The following is a 26,317-nucleotide window of genomic DNA, read 5'->3' on the forward strand; positions in this document are numbered from 1 at the left end:
GAATTCTTATAAATCTTATAAATCTTTGCTGGATGCTGAAATAGCCTACAATGATTACATAAAAAGGCATGAAAAATTGCCAGAGACATCCAATATGTTAGAAACTACAAAATTTATTGTGGAAACACTCGAAAAGGGAGTGCAAACTGAAGTGCCTACATGCGACAAAGCTATGCAAACTGATAAAGGCAGAAATGATTGTATTATTCTGCCTATATTATCCATTGTATGTTGTATTTTAGGGATATCGTTGCTATATGTATTTTGCATAAATGAAATAGTACCCCGTGTTATGTATAAATTTAAATAATTTAAATAAAATGATTGTTGTGTATGAGTTGTTATCCTCTAGACCCTATGCATATGAGATATGAATTCTGGAACATAAGAAAAATAATTTTGTAAAATTATGCCCTTGCACATACAAAACCTCATGTATCTTTAGTGCTACTGAAACCTTCATGGTCTGGTATGAAAATGGGTTTGTTTATAATTACTCGTTTTGTGTTCAATAATCGTAATTTATTGAAGTTTCATTGGTCATAAAGAAATTGCACATAAAATTAATTCACACCAATTTCGGTTGAGAACAGTATGTGATGGCTATTGATAATTGTCTTCATCTATAATTACATAAGCACATGAATCAATTATCAGTAGGTAAAATTTCACCATCACAATCACATGCAACTATAGTATTATACATAATATCATAGCATCACCGTTTCATTCCCATTGACTTGATATTACAGAAGTCATACAAGAAAATTATTATACATTATAATAAATTTTAATTCAGAATAACATATTTCAAAACTAATCTAACATAATTGAGAACCTGAAGAAAGGCGTGGACATAAGTATAAAAGCAAAAAGAACAGTTCAATTAAAGACGTGGACATGAGTATGAAAACAAAATTTAAGAGGAAGAATTATTACCTTTCACATAGCTGGAAATATTTGCACTGACTGCAAAACCATCGGTGCCTATACAATATCACTTCATGACAGCGTGAGCAAACAAATTGTAAGTGGACAACATTAAACAAATCTAACGTAATTTCAAAAATTAAAAGTTCAATTTAACACAAAACATTATTCCATCACTACAATTTCAAAGATTTAAAGTTAAATCTAACATAATTTTAAAAATTTAAAGTTCAATTTAACATAATATTATTTCATCACTACAATTTAAAGCCAAAATACAAGTCAAGTATCATCATTGTTATCTTCATTACGCTGCTGCTGCTGTAGTAACTGTTGGAAATTCTCACTTTGAGATCCTTGATAAGTCATCGAAGGAGAAGAATAATGCAACTGCAAAGTATACGGTGGAACTGGTTGCTATAATACATAAAAATAAACATCATATTGCATTACAAAAATATTAAAATATATGTATTCATTAACGACTTGTAAACAACAACTTACTGTGTGCCAATTATAAGGAAATGGCTGATAAATGTTGTTTCCACTGAATTGGGATTAGTACATAGGTGCCTAATCAAATAATAAAATATACGTAAAATTCATGTAAAAATCTTAAAACTAAAATTTAAATAATTTAATTTATACATTATAATAGCCCATAGTGTCGCATTGGTTGAGATTTCCATAAATAGTACTTTCTTCTTGTAGCATCTACATATGCACAATCTTATACTTAATTACATACCCTCGAAATAAAAGAAAAAATTCACAAAATTTACCGTGGCTATGTTGCTCACTTGTGTGGAGATTTCATTAGGCACATGATAAGATGATGGGGCAGTTTGTTGTAAATCCTACAAGATTATTAAAGACAATTAAACTAAGACCAAATTAATTAGAAAATAAATCTTTATTTTTAATCATACCTTATTTTTTTGTGCGGGCTTGTTCATTTGAACGGATTTCTTACGAATCGAAGATTCTTTCCTTAGGCAAGGTGGATGACCTTTACGACATGTCACTACTAGATCATTTAGCGCAAGTTGAACATTGTTGCTGCCACAACTTACTTCACCAATAACAGTTCTTTCCACACTCTCACTGTTAATTTGTTTGTTGCTACTACAACTTGCTCCAGCAGTATTAGTTTTTCCCACACTTTCACAGCGAATTTGTTTGGGCAGATCCTTCATTGCTTTCTCAATCTAATCCAATATTGTTTTATAGTTATTTTCATCATCAGAGGCTATGTCTGCAACCTCACTGAAAGCGTTACACATTTTTCCATATCTTTCTTGCTGGATGGTCAAACTCTGCACACCATAACAAACTTTCAGCTTACTATACATCTCCTCACATCTTTCCTCCACCTTAATAAAATGTATCTTTCTGTAAGTAATTCAACTGAGTTACGTATCAACACTGCAAGGGCATGCCTGTAAAGAATCCCCCTAAACTGGAATTTTGAACATATACAAGTAACTTCACACTCAGCTTCTTAAAAAACAACCTCAAATAAGCCTCTCCGACCTTGCCCAAATTATTCAATTATTTGATATATTGATCCCACAGAATCCGAGATATCACAATACGTCAGAGCAGTCAATTCTTCTTGAAATTTTTTAAACTTGGAAATGGTGTACACTTCTTCAACTTGCCTCTCCATCTCCTATCTTGATACGCATGATGTCCTTTTACTGAAACACTTGGCATCTGCTTGCCATTCTAATTTAGCTTTCCTCCTCAATGCATTTTCATATTGCTTTACAAACTGTTTCAGATTTGTTTTTGAGTTAACAAATCCATCAAAAAATGCATTCATAATTTCACTTCGTTGAGTTGTTGACATTCCTGCCCAAAAATAGCCTTTTAAATAGCATGGGACCCAATGATACCTCTCCTCATACAAACCATTTAACCAATCATTATCCCATAAATCATATTCTGTAATCATGCAATCCAAGCTTCCTCAAACGCATCAGAACTTAGTGAATCATAAACAGTAGAAAGCAGGGAAGATATAATACCTTCACGTTCTTTAAAAGCCCCTAACTTCTCAGGCACCTTCTTCATTATGTGCCATAAACACCATCGATGCCTAATAGTAGGAAAAACGTTTTCAATTGCCTTTTGCATTTCCCTGTCTTGATCTGTAATGATACCAAGGAGAGGAGAATCAGACATGCATGATAGCCACGCCTCAAATAACCACGTAAATGTCTCCGTATCCTCGCGTGAAATCAATCCGCATCCCAACAAAATAGATTGTCCATGGTGATTAACTCTAACAAAGGGCGCAAATGGCATGTCATACTTGTTGGTCAGATATGTAGTGTCAAATGTGATGACATCTCCAAAATATTTGTAAGCTGCCCTACTCCGCGAATCTGCCCAAAACACATTCTTTAATCGATCCTCTTCATCCAAATCAATGCTAAAAAAAAATCCATTACATTCTGCTTGCTTTTTCTGGAAGTACTTTAAAAGCGCCATAGTATCTCCTTCCTCAAGCTGTAATCGCCTTGTTTTGTTAACAAAATTTCTACAATCTTTTTCTAAGAATGACATATTTTCATACCCACTAGCTCCAACAACAATAGAATTGAAATTTTGGGCAATTCTAATTCCTGAACAATCATTCATTTCAATTCGCTTTTTAGCGCTTGCACTAATTCTGCGATTGCATGGGAAATACCTAGCTTTGTCTGGACTCAATCCATGGTTGTGTTGAAGATTTAAAGTTCGAAGAACCCATTTTCCATCTTCATTTAGACAACCTCCAATCTTTGCATCACAACCATTTTTCACATTCGGTTTCGGCTTCAATGCATTAGCAGATTTATTTTCTGACTTGCAGCTACGCCCATATGCAAATGTCGCATATTTTACAATTCCATCGGTCCCCTTCTTAGTACTTCGAACCTTCACAGGAAACCCCTCTTGTTTACCATAAGCTTTGTAAAATGCAAACATTTCTTCATGATTATCAAATAACATTCCAAGAGCTGGCTCACATTTGTTCGGTTCCACAATTTCATTTACATCGTTAACTCTTGTTTCTTGCAATTCTTCAAATGCATGCTTATTTTCCAAATACTCCATTTCTACAAAATAATTAACATTTGTATTAAGAAACTTATATAACATTTTTTCCAGTAACGAAAATTCCTAACAATTTAAATTTATAAAACACATCCACAAATTTTTATAATTTGTTCTATTATCTCCAACAATTTAAATTATAAAATCCTAACAACTTAAATATATAAAACACATCCGGAAATTGTTATAATTTATTTCATTATTTTTAGCAATTTAAATTAAAAAAAATTCTAACATATATAAAACACATTTAGAAATTGTTATAATTTATTCCATTATTTCCAGCCATTTAAATTAAGAAAAATCCTAACATATATAAAACACATTCAGAAATTGTTATAATTTATTTCATTATTTCCAACCATTTAAATTTAAAAAATCCTAACAGATATAAAACACATTCATAAATTATTATAATCTATTCCACTATTTCCAGCCATTTAAATTAAAAAATCATAACAATTTAAATATATAAAAAGTAAAAATCTACGAATTTTTGCAATTTAAATTAAATATTCTAACCATTTAAATATATAGAACACAATAAAAATTTTATTTGAATGTAGTGAGAGTCACCAACTTACCAATTAATCAGTACTAATTTTATCAATCCCTCTGTTTGTAGATCTAGATCTAACTTCTTCCTTGTGATAATTGAGATGCAGAGACGGAATTGGTGAGATGCAGAGACGGAACTGGTTTGAGTTTTTCCTTCTTGAACGCAGATCGTAAATGAGAGGTGAGAGATGGGGAGAGACTAAAGACAGAACTAAAAAAATAATCTCTTTCTTTTCGTTACTTTTCTTTCTTTCTTTTGATTATTTTATTTTTTAAACTCAAAAAGTAATAGACAAAAGCTGTTAGTGCAGTTGAAGCAACAGATTCACATGCCAATTTTTTTGTCGTTCTTTTGTCTTCGCAGAGTTCAAATAGCAGAACTCATATATAAAAGTATATATACAACCACCGATTAATGAATTAAAAAGAATTCTGGCATGAAGATGTTCCAATAATGATGCACTAAGTAATCAAATGTTTAAATTGCATGCAACATTAATGGTGGATTATAATTGACTTCCCTGCCTATGCTAATTTGTCAGGTTGGAGTGCGAAAGACAATACCCCATATTTTGGGTGCAGTGAGAACACTAGATCTTGTTGGCTGCCAAATGGGAGAAAGTTTTGTTACATGGGTCACCGTAAAAGTGAACAAGGATTACATATTTTGATAATTTAGTTAAATTCTTTTTGAGTTTGTAATAGTTTATACTTATTGATATAATAAGTTACGGATGCTTCTAGTGCACAGCATGATGATGATGCAACTTTTAGGGACAAATGTTCTGGTTGATTCCCAATATTGGAGTGTCTTTGATGACTTACCTAGATTTGTAAGCCAGTTAACTTACTCTTCAAATCTATTTTTTGGTCTTTTGTTCCACAGTATTTTAGTTGTGACTTTCTCTTTAAGTGGTCGATAATGTGCCATCCCATTTTAATAACGGAATTTAGTTTTAGTCTTGTGATAGATTTGTTCTTATACAGGTTAAGACACTATCAAATGTTCCAAAGTAGTCAATAACTATGTTCTGAATCAAGTTGAGATATTGTCAAATGTTCAAAACTAGTGATTGCTTTGATGTGAATGGAAAAACATAGACTACCATGACTCTGTTGGAATCATTGCCTTGCTTATAATTAAATATGCTATCAATTTTATAGAAGAAAACAATACTGGAAATGCAACAACTACTCTAATTGCTTTGTTGGCCCCAAAAGCCAAGATCTCTTGCCTTTCTTTGAAAATTGATTTGGAAGTGTTGCAAAATTAAGAAGAGAATTAGATACTTTTTATTACCATAATAGTGGAGTTTGAACTGAATTGTAAAAAATTCATTATGCTTTTTAGATATGATGCTAGCCCTTCATTTTTTTTTCTTTTTTTGGAGATTATACGTAATAAGATTGGATGATGCACTTGGTGTAATATACTAGACTTTGGTGGATTCTTAGAAATAATACTATATAGAAAATATTATATTTGATAAAGAAATAGTTAATCGATTAATTTTCAATAAATTGTGTTTACTATCATTACTAAACAAAATAAAAATGAATTGATTTAGCGAAGTGGAAAATAAGCTTATAAAATTTGTAGGGGAATCAATCTGGGAATTAAAAATGGTTGCAAGGTTATTTGTGGAAAAAAAATATTGGTTATAAAAAAAATGGCAGCAAAATCTAAGAGTACTTTTAAATTTATTTGCAAAGAAATTTTATGGCTGCAAAGTCCTCGTAAATTCTTTTTGCGAGGACTCAAATTGGCTGCAAAAAGGCTTGGACTTTTGTGAGGCCTCTTACTGCATCCACCAATATATTGGTTGCAAATACATAATTTTTAGCCGTAAAATAATTATTTGCAGCCAAAACTATTTATTTACAAGGATTATTTTCAGCAGCAAAAACACCTGTTTGGTCTACTGTTTTAATCTAAATTGAAATAAAGCTATCAAGATTGTAATTTAAAAAAAAAAAAAAAAAAAAAACTCTGCCGGCACTGCCGAGATGTAAAATTTGAAGAGAAAGATAAAGACATTAATTAATATTTTATAAAAATAAATAAATAAATAAACTTAAAGAGAAAGAAAACTTTCTGAAAGTCGAAAGACTTAAATAAATAAAAAGAGTGTTTTTTTTTTTTAAAACGAGTATTTTTGACATTAACATGAGTATAATTAAAAAAAAAGATTTTAAGAGAATTTTGGAGGGATTGCCACTGGTTCTAGCCCCTGTTTTATTTGTTGATTGTGTATTTATAAGACTTGGTCAATTGGTCTGGTTCAGTAATTGGTGCAGTCACAGCTGACGGCTCCGTAGCAAGTTCGCAACTATAGGGTACGGCATTTGAAATGATATTACTGGATTAAATTTGATATATGCTGTTGATTCACGTGATTTTCTATTATTTCATGTTCAAAGACTCAAAATCATGACATGTATATAAGCCAATTATCTTCATTGGTTTACAAACAAATCTGGTCTGTTGGAAGGGAGAAGATAACGGCAAATTTTTCACTGGGGTCTGAGTAAAAAGTGGAGCTGTGGGGCTCCGTCGCATTTGTCATGATTCTTAACTCAAAATATTGATTATTCAAATTTTTACGCGATAGCATGATCCAAAATATATAGTTTTCATGCTGTAAACGCTGATATGTTCTTATCCATCTAAAGTATGTCTTATTAATTGGTGCAGATCTCTTTTTTTTTTTTCTTTTTTTTTTGGTGGGGGGAATAGGAATATACTTGAATTTAAAAATGAATGTTAATCTTTTCTTTGTAATTAAATATTAAGTTGTTTATTTTTTAAAAGCTAATACAATCACATTCGTGATTACAACATTTTAAGCGTTACTTGACTAATAAACAAAATATAAATTCAATAAAATAATAATTTCCCATATTAGGATAACCCGTGTTAGTGGATTTAATTCTAATTTTATAACAAAGCATGTAAAAAATAATTCAAAGAGAAATTATATTTTCTTTTTTATTCGTTCAGTGAATTGTGTTTTTTTTTTCACCTTCAATATGAGTGGTTCGAGTGATTTTAAATATATTATATGTGTAGCTAAGATAAATCAACTTTACTGTATAATACTGATAATAACTGCATGATCATAGAGATAAATATTAAATTTACATTTATTATTATAATCTAACAGTCCTCATCAAAACTCTACTATAGAGCTAATTTAACTTAAGTCCTGTTTGAAATTAATGTGATGTATTTTTTAATTTACAATTATTATGAAAAAAATTATAATTATAAAATAAAAATTAATAATATGTAATAAATATAAAATTTAAATAATAATTTTGATAAAATTATTAAAAATATAATAAAACTTTTATTATATAAATAAAAAATTATATTAATATAATTTTTAAACTATAATAATTAATATTTATTAAATACTTTAATATTATAATTTTTAAGATGCGATATGCCTAATCTGAATTCCAAATGCACCATAACCACTACCTGTTAATAAAGTTCAGAACCGCACTCTTTTCATACCAACGAGTCATGGCTCTTATCCGATTGCTTGGTTGACTTGAAATCTTAGATTGAGGGCGTCAGTGAGTAAAGTGGAGTTCCCCTGCAAGTAACCATATCACTGTCTCTCTCTCTAATGACAGCTCAGGTCCCACGTAATTCTTGTAGTCTAGCACTAGGCCTTACTGCTCCTTCACGCCTATGTATGAGCTGTCCTCTTTTACCTTCCGAATGTTTCCACGCCTCACCACGTGGCGCCCTCGCAGTGGCCTCCTCCCGCTACCTTATAACTCCTTGTCTCGCGGGGGACACGTGGTCGCTGACGGTCGCCGTCGCCAAGATCTCTGGTTGTCGTCTAACGTCCAGTCCGGGACCACGCCTGCTACCTAACGCCACGACAGCTTAACGGCTGCGCTCCGTTAGTGCGGACGTTAACCGCGACCCACTGTTTGCGTCGACCTGAGGAACACGTGGCCTAGGCTCTTGGTGCTTTTCGGGGCCCGCAGGTCAATTTTGTTTTTTGTTCTTTTCTGGTGGCGGGTGGACACGTGGTGGTGTAGAATCGATTGTCAGCACATGCAGCTGAAACTGGATGATGTACCTTTGACAGTTGGATGATTAACCGTGGTTACTTGGCTATGCTTTAGTTGGTTAATAATCCATATGGACGAATTTGCCCCTCTTCGCATTGATCGTTGTCAGAAAATTCCCTACAACTCCTTTCTCACTGCATTTTTTGTGAGCGCTAAATTTGACGACGGTTGAAATAGTTTTACTTTTGTTTCTAATTTATAATGGACGGATATTATTAATCCAGGAGTTGGTGATGCTCCATCCATATACATATATATATATATATATATATAATAATGGTCACTAATTTAATAAGAAAGTATAAAATAAGTTTGTGAGAGTTAATGATTTTCATATATATATATATATATATAATAATAATAATAATGGTCAATAATTTAATAAGAAAGAATATAAAATAAGTTCGTACAATAATCATACTTGAATAATTTTAAAACGTACCTTTCAACAATTAAAATAAAGAGGAAATGTCTTTTCAAATACTTGCGGTACAATGAAATCAAATAAAATGACATTTTGGGAAGGGGAGAGCGAGTTAGGCACGACTCTTTCCAATGCTCTTGGCTACAAAGCAACGAAAGGAGGAGAATCAAACAAGCTAAAAGGTTTTTCGTTTTGTATTTTTGTTTTTGTTTTTGTATCTTTTTTTTTTTAGCCCTCAAAAACAAATACAGTAGTCATTTGTGGTTGTGACTTGATCGTCATGACATGGTCATACTTAGAAAAGAAAGGACGGTGACGTCATTACAATATTTAAAAAAAAAAATAAAGCGCTTGTCCTCTTTCGTCACTTTACACGAATCTATCTCCCCTTCCCAAACGCGGGACTTAGAAAACGACGTTAAATGCTGCACTTTTTCTTTTTTTTCCTTTTTTTGCCATTTTGAATTTATTTCTAAAACCTCTCCTTTTTTATTTTTTTCCTTTTCTGTTTTCTTTAAATATAAAAATTTTGGCTCTATCATTAACTCCTTCTCTTACTACTACTAGAATATTAAATACTGCAACAGCAACAACAATAGCAATAAGCAAGCGAGCGAGCGAGCGAGCAAGCAAACACTCTCTCTCTCTCTCTCTCTGTCTCTCTCTCTCTTACTTCTCAAATTCACAAAACAAATCGAATTCAGTTTCAATTTCTCACTCTTAGAGCCTTAACAGTGAGTTTTCTTCATCAAAATTTCATTTGCTTTTCTTTGATTTTTCCTCTTTTTTTTTTTTATGGAGGCAATTGATTTGTTATTGTTGATTATTAATTAATTCTTAACTCCTCTGTTTAGTTTTGAAGAATATGTTTGTTTATTCTGCCCCTTTTTTTTTATTTTATTATTTTAAAATATTTATGATCAAGTAGATATTTGAAATATAGGTACTCTATTATCAATAATCCGTCAGTATTTTTGCTGCATGATTTTTTTTTTTGGTTTATATTTGCTGTTATATATTATTGGATTTTTAAGATTAAGCATTGAACTGAGAATGATTCAACTTTGTTTGCGCATGCATGCATGTCGCTATGACGATTATGATGATCACGATGGCTATTTAATATTAATATGACTTTGTTCTTGTTGCTGGAGCCGGGAGTTGATCCGATGTGGATTTTCTTTTAAAACGCAATATATCTTTATTAAATTGTTTTCTAAAAAAAATTAACTGATTTTTTATAACCACCGGAAAAGGTAGGACTTGGGAGTCACAAATACGGATGCCAATAAGCTGAGATGAGCTAATATAGATTGGTCCTAGCCTTCACAAGTAATATTAAGCTTGATTTGGCTTATTTAAGTATATGAAATACAGTTCTGAAATCATGTACATAAGCAATATAGCATGTTTATTTGAAATTTTGGGGAATTATGTTTTAGGAGTATGCGTTCTAATTTTATATAAAAAAAAAAATTATCTAGATTTCAAATCGATGGATGAAGACTGTCAGACTAGATGGAAGTTGTTTAGTGGATCATACTTTGTCCTAATTCTCGAATTGAGATTGTTTTGTCAGCATATGAGATCAAGCTTTGACTAAGGATTGAGCCAGGTTCGTTGTCTAAATGACAAGCCCTATGGGATTCTTAATTTAAATTGAGTTAGAGCCAGTCAGAAGCTGTGAGTTAATCAATATGGATAGAGTAGCTGTTATCATGCCACACTAGAAATAGTTCGCGTTGTTGGGGTTTGCCTACAAAGATGCAAAAATGTAAACTACAATTGCCTGTGTCATGTACATGCACACAGACGCGCGACATTTTGCTCATTGTTGTTTTTTCCTTGCGTTCTCCCTATTTTTGTGATGAATGAATTCTGCTTGGTTTTCGACCGAATGGGTTCTCTTTATACTCAACTTGAAAATCTTACTTTGTCTTGTTATTTTCTCTATTGACTTCAAATATGCACGTGCACCTGTTTTTATTAAATGTTTGTGGACATATGATTTGAGTTCATAACTTTATCCTTGTGATTGTGGGTAAAACTTAATTTTATAGCTATTTTATTGAAATGTACAAGCATGAAAGTAACATAATCTCTCAATCTACGGTTTGCTTGTGGCTGGCTCAGAAATTTCTTTTTCCCACAGAAGAACTGGGGCAGTTAAATCTTTGATGTTACGAAGCATGCACCAGAATAAATCGAGCAATAGTTCAGGACCTGAAGCTAACAGCAATAATTCATTCACAATTTCTTCTCAACCTTGGTGGCGTGGTGTAGGGCATGATAGTACCTCCCGAGCTATGTTACAAGGCGGCATTGGAAATATTTCTTCGCCAAGAGAGCCAATAAACGGTGTTTTAGTGGCTAAAACCAGCAAATCACAAGTTAACAGTGGGATGGATGGGGGAGCCGATGCAACCAAGGAAATGCTAATGAGTGTGGCTTCACAAGCAGGTTTCCATTTTTGTGCACAAGATCTATTCTTAATTGTGAATGTCTTTTGTTGTCTAAGCATAGGATATTCGCATCTGTGCATGCCAAACAAGTGTAAAACTTATTTATATGCAAATAGTTTTCGGCTTTAGTATTCATCATGTCAGCAATGTATACTATTATATTACACACTTTATATGATGTTAAGGTAAAAATTGCAAGCTTGAGTTTGCTAGCTAGTCTGGTTAAGTGTGTGAAATATATCTAAGACTACCTATCCAGTTGATTTTGGTGAGTTAAATGGACTGAATTGAAGTGTGTGTATTGATTTGTTTGGCATGTTGGATTTGATTGAAACCTTGAAAGAAGTGGCTCAAGGGTTGTGATCCTAGAATGGAAGTATATTTGTGGCAGTAAAACGTGACATATGCAAAATAGCGAGGCTGCTATTTGCGATTTGTGTTCATTGTCTTAGGTCTTGGCATCCAATTGCTTTGCTTTTTGATTTCCCTCCTCCTTTTGTTGTTCCAGAATTATTTTTTTTTTTCTCTGCTTTCATCTTGACTAACTATGCTGTAAAAGGTTTTTCACCTCTATTTCATCTATTATGTCAAATTTCAAATGAAATATAAAATATATCTTGTTTAAAGGTTTCTACATGTATCGATCAACAATATATAATCTTTTCTTTTATGAGAAACACTAGCCTCACATTATGAACATAATAAAACTAGCCCTCACATTATGAACGTAATAAAACTAAAGAGATTCTACAACGAAACTAAAGAGATTCTTCTGTGGACAGATGGAAAATTTGGAGGACAGCAACCATCACAGCATTCTGTGTCCCTTATGCATCCGCAATTCAGTGAATACCTCACACAACCTTCACAGCTGGAGCTTGTTGGCCACTCTATTGTAATCTCTGTCTTTCTTTCATTCAGATGTACAAAATGCATGTCTCCATTCTCTTGTACACATACTTAACCCTCTGATTGTCTAATTTTTTTCAAAGTTACTGATGCTTACATGTGCTTAGTTTATGATGCTTAAAAAATAGCCTTTTCAGAGTTTGTTACCATGTTCTTATTGCCAGAGAGTGATTACTCAAGCCTGTAACTTTATTTCAGGCATGTGCATCATATCCGTATTCCGATTCGTATTATGGGGGAGCTGTACCTGCTTATGGACAGCAAGCTTTAGTATGCAACTCTTTTGCTCCTGTTTATATTCTTAGATTTTTGTTTAATATATATTTGGTTGCTCAATTACTAAACTGTAATGCTTACAGATTCATTGAAGGCTCTATTTTTTACTTGGCATTTGTATCCCAATTTATTGGAGTTCACTTGTTCTACAATTGGAAAAAATGAAAATCTCTCAGCTTTTGTAAATATTTGGTCAAAAATATGCATGATGTGTGGACTTGGTTTTCCTGATAGAAGGGCTATCAGGTTGAACATAATGAAGGTACGGTTGAGTTAAAGTTTATTATATTAAAGTTTCCAGTGGAAAAAGCTTTTACAATTTGAAAGTATTTAAGACCAACTTTAAATGGAAATAGAAAGTTAATATCATTCGTTTCTATATCTTCATGTCCTAAATCCAGAGTTCTAATATTAGGATCATTAAGTTCTTTCAACCAAAATTAAAATAAGGCATATGCATGCGATAGCAACCAAATCTTAAGGTGATGGGAGATGGCATCTTATCTTTAGACCGTCGCTGATGGGTGAAACTCAAAATTTATCTAATTGTTTGAAAGATTTAACATAAAAGGTTAGTAATATTTATTGGCATCTTATATTCACTCTTACTGAAAACTTATAAAGAGGTTTACGAATCCATAGCAAAAAAGATTTTGTGAATACTGTTGCTTAGGCTGTAAGGATATACATGCTATAGATAATTGCGAAGGTAGTATGGACATTAAATATTTTTTTCTATTAAATAATGCAAAGACTTGGAATGTGTTATTCCTAACCGGATATTGTTTAGGTCCATCCTCAAAGCATTGGCGTGCATTCCGCTAGAATGGCCTTGCCCCTGGAAATGGCAGAGGAACCTGTTTATGTAAATGCCAAGCAGTATCATGGAATTCTGAGACGAAGGCAGTTGCGTGCCAAGGCTGAGCTAGAAAGGAAACTGATAAAAGTTAGAAAGGTAACATCTGCCATGTCTGTTTATGTGTGCATGTCTGTATTTATCAGTTTACTTTTAATGTACAACACTATTCAGTACTTACCACATGCATTCTTTTTGAAAGTCTCTTTCATGATAAGCAACAATCTGTGATATCTGATGTGGTGCACAAAATGCACTATATAATGCAGTTGCACTTGTAAGATGCCTTTTTATTATCAAGTATTTACATGTGAGGGAGAATGGAAGTGGCAGTTGCTTGCCTTGCGATTTTCTGTGTTGTTGCTCATCTGGATAGAAACACTAAATTGAATTGAATTAAAAGACGAACGATTTGTAATTTTAGCTTTCTGAACCATGTGCATCATTTGCAGAGCGATGGGTGATAAATGATAATCAACTTAAGATGATATTGGTATAAATATAGAAGAAATAGACAACAAAGAACAGTAGTTATGTACCTATAAAAGAAAAATTTCTAGCTTTGGAAGGTTGGTCTTGAGTGTAACATGCATGATGCTCTTTGATTGAGGTTAGAATAAACGTGGTCTTTGAGGAAGGAGTGAAGACTGAAAATATGGGATACTTATACACATTTGGGGAGAATGCTTTTGTTAAATATTTATAAGAGTCTGTTGACTGGTTTTATTGGGAGAAGAGTTCTTTGTGGATATAGTTATCGGAAACCAACAACAAAGAGGTAAATACTTTTAGTTGGCCACAATAGTGGTTGCTTTTACAGAGATCCATGTGAGATTAAGGTACAAAAAACTGACCTAATTGCATCCTATTTAGAGATTGCCTACGATGTACATGTGTCATTAAGATGCTTGATGGAAATTTTGTTTGTCATCAATTTGACAACCTGAATACAGAGAGGCTGTTATTCAGTTGAATTTTTTTCACACCATTTCAGGGAAAGCTATATTATCCTAAACTCTTCAGGGTTTAAATGTGTTTGAGTTTATACTGCAGATTCCTTTGAAATGGTGAAGAAGAACTTTTGCCTTCACACGTTTCCTATCCAACATAACAAATTTTTATTTTATACTATAATTTTGCTGCTTTAGAGGACATAAAAAATGATTAATCTGATGGGTAATGGAAGAGAAAATTCAAAATTAGCCTCTTGAGTCAACTTGTGATATAATAAGAGAAGAAAGCAGGGAAGATAGTGTGAGGTAAGGAGCATGTGCTACTGCTTGATTAAAAAAACTGATTTGAGAACCTTGTTCCATCTCTTATCATGGTACTCAGTAATGCTCAACTCAAGTTACCCAGAGGAAGTCTACTTCATAGATGAAACAGACTCTTATATTTCTTAGTCTGATGAGGCTATCTGTATACCTTAATGGAGTCTTTCATAAATCATAATTGGTGACAATACCTATAAAAAGTACCATTGCATCCCCATATTCCATGTATAGGAATTTTACAGATAGTTGCATTTGCTTTCTTGGGGTATGTGAAATATTTTTGTGTTAATAATTTAACTTAAATGTTTTATCAACTTGCTATAGAGTCCATAGACTTGTGTGCAAGAAAGTGTTTGGTTGGTTTTTTTTTTTTTTGTTTCCAGATGAATTATTGAAATATAGGTATATTCTATAGTTGCATGATTTCTGTCGTCTTGTTGAACAGCCCTATCTTCATGAGTCCAGACATTTACATGCTATGAGACGGGCAAGAGGTTGTGGAGGTCGTTTTGTGAATACAAAGAAGCTTGATAGTCAAACTTCTAATGGTACAGTTACCAATGGTACCAGCTCGAATGTTGCTGTTTCAACACTACCACCAAACTCTTCTAGCTCTGAATCTGTAGCAACCAATTACTCCAGGGGTACAGCTGATTCATCCACTGGTTGTCGAGAAGTAACCGAGCCCCAAGTGCACAAAATGCAACAGCAACAAAGGTGCTCCAATGGCAATGGCCAGACTTATTATGAAGGCAACGGTAACGGATGCTACTCACATCATCAGGGATTTCAGTTGTTTAAGTATCACTCGCTTCCAGATAATAAGGTGGAAGAAGGAGATTTCTCGAGGCAGCAAAGTGGAAGAATTGTGGAAAACAGGGCTCAACACAGGGCCCTGACCATCAAATGAACTCACAACGCAGTGAAAGAGCCTCTCCAGCATGGATGTCCTTTATTGTGCATGTATATAAATATATATATTCCCCCACACTGTATACATGTGATCATATGTTGTATTCCCTAGGATCCAGGCATGAACTGGAGTCATTGACCCTTTATCGACTTGAAAGAGACAGACCTCGTTATGTATTTTCGCTTTTTGGTTTGCAGGCAAATCATTCTTGGCTTGGTTTCGATTATATTCATAGGAGCGAGTAGAGGAAGACAGAAATGGTAATAACTAGTGAGAGTTTGGCTTATTAAATTTTTATTATTATTATAAGATGTTTCCTTTGGTTGTACAAAGTGGGTGGTGAGCGTTGTGTGAAGGTATATCTGAAACGAACGTGAAGACAAGCCGTGTTATCTCATTCTCACTGCATAATTAATATTTATGATGTTTGCTGATTCTAAATTGACATTTTTCCTTTCCCTCTCTACTTTCTAATGTAAAAGCTTGTGACCATTGTGGACATTTGTTTATGCCATGTCTCGGACAAAACTAATAACTTGAAGAAATAATAAAATTGATGTGCTAACATTGTGCGCAGTGTATTGTTTTTATAAAAATAAGCTAAAAAGACAAAAATAGTGCCTAAAAAGTCTTCATGGGTTAGTTCGGTCCAAGACGACACAATGTGATGGAAATGTGAAAATGAGTTGATAAAAAGCTGGACAAAATTTAGTAAGGAGCATTTGTAGCTTCCACACAACACCCCCACCCCCCCCCCCCCCCCCCCCCCCGCCCAAAATCTCTCCCCCCCTTCTCTCCTCTTAATAATATGATAGAATGAGATCTCTATGTAGTCATAATATTAGGACTGCGCTACAGTGATATTAAGCAATGAAGCATGCCAAGGCTTGACTTCTTCATCTTTTCTTTATCTTGAGTTTAATACATTTATTTTAGGGTTATTATTATTTTACTACTTCAAAAATTATCAAATATCAAATGACTACAACAAGTATTATCTCCTATTATTTTTCTACTATATCTTTATAAAAATATCATTTTACTACTTTTCTGTTATAACAAATATCATTAAAATGGATATTTGAAGTAGTAAAATGATCAGTTAATTAAAATGAATATAAAATACCAACATAATTCTTTTTGTTGGAATTATGAAAATGAAGCTTATTTACAAAATAAATTTGTCTTATTATTTTTTTTAATGAAGCTTTTTTTAATCATGAAGGGTAAAATTGGTATTTGTAAAATGATCAGTTAATTAAAATGAATATAAAATACCAACATAATTCTTTTTGCTGGAATTATGAAAATGAATCTTATTTACAAAATAAATTTGTCTTATTATTTTTTTAATGAAGCTTTTTTTAATCATGAAGGGTAAAATTGGTATTTGTAAAATGACCAGTTAATTAAAATGAATATAAAATACCAACATAATTCTTTTTGCTGGAATTATGAAAATGAAGCTTATTTACAAAATAAATGTCTTATTATTTTTTTAATGAAGCTTTTTTTAATCATGAAGGGTAAAATTGGTATTTTGTTAGTCAACTAATTGGTCAACTAACGAGTCAACTAACGGTTATAACGAAAAAGTAGTAAAATGATATTTGTTATAACGGAAAATTAATAAAATGATATTTTTATAAAGATATAGTAGGAAAATGATATGAGACAATACTTGTTGTAGTCATTTGATATTTGACAATTTTTGAAGTAGTAAAATGATAATAACCCTTTATTTTAAGATCCGAATACTATTATTTTATTTTTGTTGTAATTTTTTTTCATATATTCATGAATTTTAACATGAACTTCAAATTTTTAGTTATTGTAACTAAAAATTTGAATTCGGGATACATTGTGGCAGCCCCAAAATCAAAATTATGGTTTTCAACACCAGCTATGTGTAATGAATCTGATCAAGTGTGCTTGTGCGCAATGACCCACGTGTTACTTGATCATTGGTCGGGTTATGAGATGCCACCCAATGATTACGTGACACATCGCATCTAACGGCGCACACCTTACGGGAACTCCAATTACTGGTAAGTTTTTGGGCCAACATTGGCCCATTTGTAAAGCGTAAGGTAGTTGACTCGTAGCCCATCCATACGAGAATAATGAATACACTGTATCGGTACAACTCTGTGAAGTGGGTGAACAGAAGTTGGTGAAAGGAGACTGAAATTTCATCTTTGGTGAATAAGGGACTGCCTGTGATATGGCCCATTTCTGATCATGTAGGGCCTGTAACTACGCTCCTCTGATCTGAATTCTGATCTGCCAGCTTTCAGAGTTCAGTTTGTGTCATCTTTTCCAAATTTCCAATAGTGTCCTTGGCCGTTCATCGAAATTTTCCAAGACCAAAATCGAGGACTTTTGGTGGACGTTGAATAATGTTCATTTTTTTTTTTTGATATCGACGTTGAATAATGTTTGCTCTTGCATAATGCATGGTTCCCAAGACTAATGTATTTTCTATTTTTTATTTTTTTTATTACCCCTAGCTAACTAGTATGAAAAATGAAATTAGCCCTTGTCGAAAAAAATCCCAACAAGGGCACACTCTTCGCTTTGCCTTTAGAAAATCACAAGTGCAAAGCCTTTTCTTGCTTTATGCCATGACTGTATGTCGTATGCATTCTCTTGTTTTGTTCAGCATCAAGTAAGGGTGGTAAAAATATCCGCCCTGTCTGAACTCGGACCACACCCGAGCATTGTGGACTGGGTAATACCTAACTCGGGTATGAGGTCAGGTTGGTCTTGGGTATCACTCGATAAATTCATAATTCGAATTTTATTAAAAAATATATATATTTACTTGACTCGTCCATTACACATATCTAAAATTTTAAACATTTAAAGTTAATGTTTTCATGTCAATTTTATTAAAATAAATTTAAAACTTATAAAATTATAAAAAAAAAACAAAAAAAACTATACATATATAATATTAAAAATACAAAATATGAGTACCCAGATTAAAATTCGGTCCAGGTATATAAAAATTGCATCTAGGTCCAGTCCGGACATTGTGATTCCCGGATCTAGATTTTGCCAACCCTAGCATCAAGGATGACAAAAAATATATGTTTATGTAAATTATTTCATTAGGGAAAAAAAAAATTCTAATTTTGGATTTTACGTTTCCCCGTCTCTACATGAGACTCATTCCTCCCTTGTAAAATATTTGTAATTATGAGATAAATCTCAACCGTTTGATCATCTATATACGAGACACATTCGTCTCTTGTAAAATATTTGTAATTATGAAATAAACCTCAATTATATTATGCGTAGATTTTGTGTGCTATTCAACAAACTATTGAACTATTTTTATCTTTGTATGAATTTAAGAGACTCCGGATAACCTCTAATTGCCAATAATTACTATTTTGCGTGTCAGAAGATTGTTTGTGCAACAAATTCAAAGATGATCCTTTTTCATCAATCAATTGTTGTCCGAATACACCCCTGACCCTCCCACCCAATCAAAGCCGGCGTATCATATGTTCAGTTAATCATGTGAAAGAGTAGGTCCCACAAAGAGTCATCATAGACCCCCGACTTGCCCTGGTGTCGCTCTGTCCCACACTTGAAAAAGAAAAATAAGTCGGTTTAAAGATTCCGAATTGCAATTGTCAATTGCAAGTAAATTAAAGAAGGAACTAGGAAGCTTCTCATCTCAACTCAATCTCTTATGTCATCAAAAGAGGAGTCCCCATGTGTCATGCCAAATTTGCCACCAAGTTTGGCATTATATATGCGGAGAAATTCAAACCCCGGAAAAAAAAAAAAAAAAAAAAGGCGACACTTCTGAAAAGAAAATGAAACATCAATTTTAAGCTTAGTGGACGGGTGCATTTTTATTTTAGCCCCACCTGTCCAAAACCAGCAAAGCAAAAAGCTGACCAATGGCCGTGCCGCCCTCAATCACAAACAAAACAAAGGAAGCAGCCACGAGAAGTCTTTATCACCCGCAATTCACATACCCCACTTTTAAGTTTCGGTCCTATCTCTACCTCATGCATGTGCCATTGCCAGTTTAAAGTCTTCTCATTCCAGTACCATGCCAATTTAGCATGTCCTTTTGCTGGAAGCTTCAAGAATCAAAACTGAAAAACTGCATTAACGGCCGGCTTCTACCATTCTAAGAATATCTATTCTACAATCTGCAACACAAACTATTCAAATAGATGGATTTTAGGACATGCAACATTTACTTACTGGTTTTCTAACCTACACCAGAAGAAGAGTTCCCACTGATGTTGCACTAATGTGATACTAGTTTCTGAATAATCAATGTTCGCTACTCGTACTTCCTACTTGTGTTGTGTCCCAATTGTTCAACCCAATACTTAGAATGCACCAGCGTGCATTTTGCTTACTGAAATTCTTGCCGCACAAATCATGAATCATTGCTCATTGCCCATTTGGGAATAGTAATCATTCAAACACTAAAAGTCAGTTCTGTTCTAAAACAAGCAAAGAATCGTGGAGGTGAAAAAATTGAAATAAATTGAATGTCGTAGTCTTACGAAATCACAGGTAGAGCTTCATCAAGGCTCTTTTTTTCTAAATTATATAAGTTGAGCTTCGAGAAATATTTTAAATGAGAAACCACGTTAGCGTCGATGAGGATGGGAGCTATTAGCTCAACTTATTGACCCCATTTAAACCATCAGAAAATGAATCAACTGTATAAACTTGGAGCCCTCTAGTCCGTCCAGGTGCTCCGCCTTTCAGTGAGGATACATCCAAAACCATTCTGTATTACATATAGATTGGTTAGTATAGAATCCAATCATCAGGTCCTTGATTAAAAAAAAAAAAAAAAGAAAGAAGCAGCTTACAAGTTCTTTGATGCTTTTCCTTCAGCAGCCCCACACTTTATGATGACTTTGTTAGCAACTTTTGATACTGAATGATCAGCTGGCAAATCAATCCCTTTGGGTGCTGAAATACCATATTTAGATATATTCAACATCTATGTAAAGAATAAAACAAAATAAGAGCATAGGCTGATAGAGGGGCTTTTCTTACAGGTTTGATGGTTGGTAGCAATACTCCCATCAAGTCCCAAGTGTTTCTATACAAAGCAGAGATGTCAAATCAGGATATGTAACAAAAAGAAATATAATAAGATTATCAGAAATTTGCATTAAACAGTAGCAAATTACCTTAAGGTTCTCGTAACACTCTTCAAGTTTATCATTGTACAATATATGATCAAAGATGCCAGAGGATTTCCCTTGCTTAATCTCTTCCTTGGCATTTCGGAGTCGTTTTAGGATCTGATCCTCTGTCTCAGTTCCTCTGTTTACAATATTAAAAGTTGGAACCAGTACAGGGAAGAATTGGAATGATATAAGATCGAACTCACTAGCAGTATTTACCTTGCACGGAGGCGCTCCTCAAGCTCCTCCATTGAAGGTGGACAGATAAATATGAAAATAGCATCAAGAGGACTCGCCTTCACAGACCTCGCCCCTTGAACATCAATATCAAGTATGCATCTCTGCAATCAAAACAGGAAAAAGAAACAAAATTGAGTTTGCAAGCACAAATAGTTTCAATTTATCATCTAAAAAAGAGCTGTCTTATGGTATCCCTTGATATGGCTTCTACAGTCACTAAACTAAAATAAAAAATCAATTATATTCCATGTCCTCTGAAAGCATACATGAATAACCTCTTCAATACCTAAACCAAAGGAGGCACTACTGAACGATATAACTAAAAACATTTAACCAATTTCATAAAATAGATTTTGATAGAACCACTAATGAATGCTTTTAATAACATTGGCAAAGTATAGATAGAGTAATGTGAAACTGGTCGATTTAAAAGTTGCTGTTCCACTGCAACGTGCCAAAGACAAGAACACCTTGGTCCCATGTCTGACATTCAATTTTTGTGCTTAAGTGTCATTAACAAAGTTAAAAAAATATCTGGCCATTCTGTTTACCTTTCCAGCATCTGCTACTGCCTCCACAGCTTCAACACTGGTTCCATAAAGATTTCCATGAACGGAGGCAAACTCGAGGAATTTACCATCTTTTATCGCTTTCTCCATAACACTTCGCTCAGTAAAGTGGTAATGCACCCCATCTTTCTCCATGGCCCTTGGGGCACGAGTTGTGTGGCTCACAGAGAATCCAAACATGGATGGAAATTCCTTCATGAGCATTGATATCAATGTACCCTTGCCTACTCCAGAAGGACCAGTAATAACAACTGGTTTCTCAACATTGCCGATCACACCTTTACTCCAGGCAACAACCTCAGCCCCTACCACTTTCTTCTGCTCTCTAACATATGGAGTGTCCACCTACCAGTATTTAATAGAACCAAACATGTAAATAACAGGAAAATCAAAGTGTTTCTAATCATAATTGCCATTTATTTGCTTAGCCCCTAAATTAAACAAAGTCTCAACAAACTGAGGAATAGCCTAAGTCCTCCAAAATCTAACCTCGAGAAACCAAAGGCAGTCATCTGAGCTTGAACCCTTCTTGATAACCAAAATTCGGTCTTCATTAAGAAGTACAGCTGAATGGCCTTTACATGGCCTGGGCTCTATTCCCCGCACAGCAGGAATCAACCTGCAAATATTACCAGAAATCAATTAAACCAAACTACTAACCAAATAAACCAAAGTAAAAACATAGTTGGAGCTACAAGCTCACCAGTTTCCAGTAGATCTGTCATAAATCTTAACTTCAACTGATTCATCAGACCCAGCAATGACATACTGTCAAGAAATTGTGCAAAGAATCATTAATTGATGGGAAAATTAACGCAAAGGGCTCTTAAAAAACACTGCATCAACATAATGAGTTATCTTACAGTTTTGTCACCAATGACAGTGGTCGTTTCACAGTCTCTGGACTTTAAACTAAAGCCACTTGAAAATCCATTACCATTCTGCAGATTATCCACAATGAAAGCTGGAGCTTCCCCCTAATAAACACAAACCAGCACGTACAAGATCACTAAAAGGAAAAGCAAACCATTTTGATTCTTGATTTCCACCAATTGCTAAATTACATTCAAGAGAAAATGCCACTTCTTTCTTAATTTTCGTCAGTTTGATTCAAATGACAAACCAAAAAAAAAAAAATTCATGATAAAAAAGCTCACCATGGAGAATCTATGCCTCCAATACAGGATTCAGCCTGATCAATACAACATGGAGATATAAAAATATCAAATCAAAAGTAGACTTAGAGATCCTAGATCTAGCAATTAACATAAATGTACAAGCTTGAAGGGACATAAAGTGCACAGATTACATTAAAGCAAAATAATAAAAAAGCCCCATGTCTATGTCAACAAAACTGTGATAAAAAATCCAAACTTCAGCATCATCAAATCAAAATAGACTCCAAAAATTGAAACCCATTTGCCCACAAAAAATCCCCATATCAAAACGGAACAACTAATTAGAAACCATCCAATTTTAGAATTCTCAGAAAATCATGTCTTAATTATAAAAACAAAACCAAAAAAAAAAAAAAACTAAAATCTGTTCATCAAACCCGCCATTGACACATAAACCAATGCACCAAAAATTATTTAGAAAAAAAAAGGCCATGTGAAACAATAACAAGAAGCCAGCAGAAACAATAACAAAACAGAAAAATAGATAGAAAAAGCCGCGTGATTACCTGGGTAACAAGCAAAATACTCACTAGCTTAAAGAAACACAAAGCTTCAAGCGCTTGCTCAGTTATGTATGTATTTATACAACACAAAAAAGGATTAAAAAAAGGATTTTACGGTTGTCTTTGTGTTGTGGTGAGGTTGAAGAGGAGGAGGAGTGTGATTCTGTTAAAGAAGAAGAAACTTGGTATTGAAAAAATCAAAAGAATTATAATAATAAATATAATAAGAGAAGTTGCAAGAAAATATTACGAGCGTTTTCATATTTAAAGAGGGTGGTGGCTTTTGGGTCGCATTCAATTCAAAAACAAAGACCGGCCCTCTTTTTCTGTGAGGTGCTTACGAAGCTTCTCTTTATGTTTTTTTCCCTTTTTTTTAAAATTTATTTATTTATTTTTTTTGGAAAAAGGGATCTCTTATTATGTTATTAGGAGTCTTACGAGTTCTAGGGTTTAGTTCTTGGGTTGCTTGTAGGTCATGAAGATGATTGATTTGTTAAGATTATGATTTATGCGACAAAGGCAAGAGGAGTTCAGATTCTATTTGAGTGGGATAATGACACCTATGTCGTTGTTCGGCATATGTTCATCCTATTTCCATATTTATTATCTCATTTTATCATTTTATTTTATGTTCGAAGAGACTTTTTTTTATTACATTAAACTATTGTTTAAAATTATAAGGGATTTTTTTTATTACATGAGACTAATACTTAAAACTACAACTCATATTACATGAGACTGTAATTGATATTTACAAATTTTCTCGCTAATAATTGAAGGATATTTACTTCATCTACATTTCGTAAGAAAAAAGACGAGAAGACCAACTTCCACTCAAAATTTAAAGACAAAAATCAAGTTCTCATATTGCTATATGGGGACTCGAACTCAAGCTCTCATAATGTGTGAGAGCTTGAGTTCTAACACTCGCCAAAGGCCGAGTGGCTATACTCGAAGGGACTTGATCGAATATTTTCAAATATTTGTTTTTAGTCAACATTTGATTTCAAATTTTAGACTTTATTCATATTTTACAGCTCACGTGAGTACATATAATATTCAATTGTCATTACGTTGATTAAGATTAAAAAAAAAAGATTCAATTGCCATTGGGTTAATTAAAAAAAATAAAAAATGTAGACTGAGTCGAACTCGAACTTGATTTAAATCTTAATCATCGTTTGCTCCAGCGATTAGTGGATGGTGTTATCAAGATCTAGGTTTTGAGTTTAAATAATACAAAATAAAGATATAAATTTTGGTCAGATTTGATCTAATTTTTGCTTGATTACGTCTAAAGAATTATAGATAAAATATTGATTAAAAAACAAATAGAAATTACTTCATAAAAAAGTGGTTTATAAAATTCCAAAGATCAAAGTGTGCCTGGTCTGCGTATTCATTTAGAATCTAAGGATAGTATTTTGATCTAATCCGAATTTTGTTTTTCTTTTGACTTTCATTACCATTGGGCTATTGTTGTTATAATAAGAGTAAAATAATCATTTAACTATAAAATTTAGTTAATATACATATACATATACATATACATACATATATGTATACATGTGTGTATTATGATCATCTAACTTCGATCAAAGTTCAACTAAATATTAAAATTTCCTTTTATGTAAAAATATACTTAAAGGGTATAGTGGCCTTTGTTAAAAATGATGGACCACTAAAAGATTTCTCTAAAATGAATTCCAAATATTTAAATAATTTCAATAGATAAAGAAAAAAAAAATGAGACAAAAAAGCACAATTAAATATGGAGTTTTGTGTTGAATAACTCTAGATTATGACATTCATGACAAACAATATTTGTCTAGAAAAGTTTCAAAATTACAATATCAAACTTCATTTCTTTCGATACAATTCTTTTTTATTGTTATTTAGACAAACGGCAATTTAGTTTCTTTCACATTTATATAATTACGGTTCTATCCTCAGACTTGTTGTTTTCACACAAAAATTTTTACCATCTCGCAAGTCATATAAAATTAAATTTCGATATATTTACAGCATTTACGAATCAAAATCATCATAGCAACTAAACTTTGAATTCGTTTTTTTTTTTTTCAAGTATATTCGTTTCTAATTTAGCCAATTATTTTCACAAAATCAATTATCACATTCAATCCAACGCGAAACAGAACAAATGCATGCAACAAATTTGTACAAATTCATCTAGAGAAGTTGCGTATTGGCTAAGTTATTTGTGAGGGAGACCCAAAAAACAATGTTTTTAAAATGGAAATAATAAGTACTTGGGAGGTTTCTAGGAATTTCATATTAATTTCTTATCATTGACCAATTCTTCGAGTTTTTTGGATAATGACTGATAAATTCCAATGGGAAATTTCGTATGGTTTGGTCCATTGAGTCGGTGGAATTTGGTCTAAAATTTGTCAAATCAGTGAGACCAAATGCTAATTCAAGATATTGGATTGTCAAATTTATGAGTACAGCTTACGCAAATCAATCGCCTTCACCATAGTTGTTACATCTGTATTTGAGCATACAGTTTTATTTTAAATACGAGATTATGAGGTATGATCCTCTCATAATCTTAGTTCTTTCAATTTTTTAAAATACATATGTGTGTAATATTAATAAAAAAATTATTGGAAATTTAAGTTTGTTTATATTTTTATTTACTAACCACTAATCATTCGTATGTATTTTACATATAAAACATTCAAATTATGACATAATCTTGACATTTTAAACAATGTTAAAAATTTTATATCTTTTTCGTTAAATAATCAAAATTGTGGGAATAAATCAAAACGATGATTATTACATTAAATATTATCCATGCATAAAATGAGCCTAAAATAACATT

General features: G+C 32.9%; 3 protein-coding genes across 6 annotated transcripts; 1 reads left to right on the plus strand and 2 right to left on the minus strand.

The window, feature by feature from the left end:
• Positions 1-2,883: 2,883 nt before the first annotated feature.
• Positions 2,884-4,035, minus strand: LOC127899792 (protein FAR-RED IMPAIRED RESPONSE 1-like). Its single transcript, XM_052433911.1, has one exon. The coding sequence runs from the start codon at positions 4,033-4,035 to the stop codon at positions 2,884-2,886; it is 1,152 nt and encodes a 383-aa protein (XP_052289871.1).
• Positions 4,036-9,674: 5,639 nt separating this feature from the next.
• LOC102620218 (nuclear transcription factor Y subunit A-1-like) lies at positions 9,675-16,115 on the plus strand. Of its 4 annotated transcripts, none has more exons than XM_006489858.3 (6): positions 9,675-9,843; positions 11,262-11,569; positions 12,354-12,466; positions 12,679-12,750; positions 13,547-13,711; positions 15,332-16,115. In XM_006489858.3, the coding sequence occupies exons 2-6, from the start codon at positions 11,287-11,289 to the stop codon at positions 15,794-15,796; spliced, it is 1,098 nt and encodes a 365-aa protein (XP_006489921.2). In that variant the 5' UTR covers positions 9,675-9,843; positions 11,262-11,286; the 3' UTR covers positions 15,797-16,115. The 4 variants fall into 4 exon arrangements, with proteins under 4 accessions (XP_006489921.2, XP_006489922.2, XP_006489920.2 ...); XM_006489859.3 differs by having other exon boundaries at positions 9,677-9,843; positions 11,265-11,569; XM_006489857.3 differs by having other exon boundaries at positions 9,678-9,843; positions 11,243-11,569.
• Positions 16,116-20,303: 4,188 nt separating this feature from the next.
• LOC102620867 (guanylate kinase 2) lies at positions 20,304-23,900 on the minus strand. The gene is made up of 11 exons (XM_006489860.4): positions 23,473-23,900; positions 22,946-22,980; positions 22,652-22,765; positions 22,492-22,556; positions 22,278-22,407; positions 21,771-22,133; positions 21,199-21,320; positions 20,983-21,118; positions 20,846-20,891; positions 20,656-20,758; positions 20,304-20,570 (listed from the first exon to the last, which is right to left on the minus strand). The coding sequence occupies exons 2-11, from the start codon at positions 22,946-22,948 to the stop codon at positions 20,453-20,455; spliced, it is 1,200 nt and encodes a 399-aa protein (XP_006489923.2). The 5' UTR covers positions 22,949-22,980; positions 23,473-23,900; the 3' UTR covers positions 20,304-20,452.
• Positions 23,901-26,317: the final 2,417 nt, after the last annotated feature.

This window comes from Citrus sinensis, chromosome 9, assembly GCF_022201045.2.
Source record: "Citrus sinensis cultivar Valencia sweet orange chromosome 9, DVS_A1.0, whole genome shotgun sequence".
In the NCBI taxonomy this organism is placed as follows: domain Eukaryota; kingdom Viridiplantae; phylum Streptophyta; class Magnoliopsida; order Sapindales; family Rutaceae; genus Citrus; species Citrus sinensis.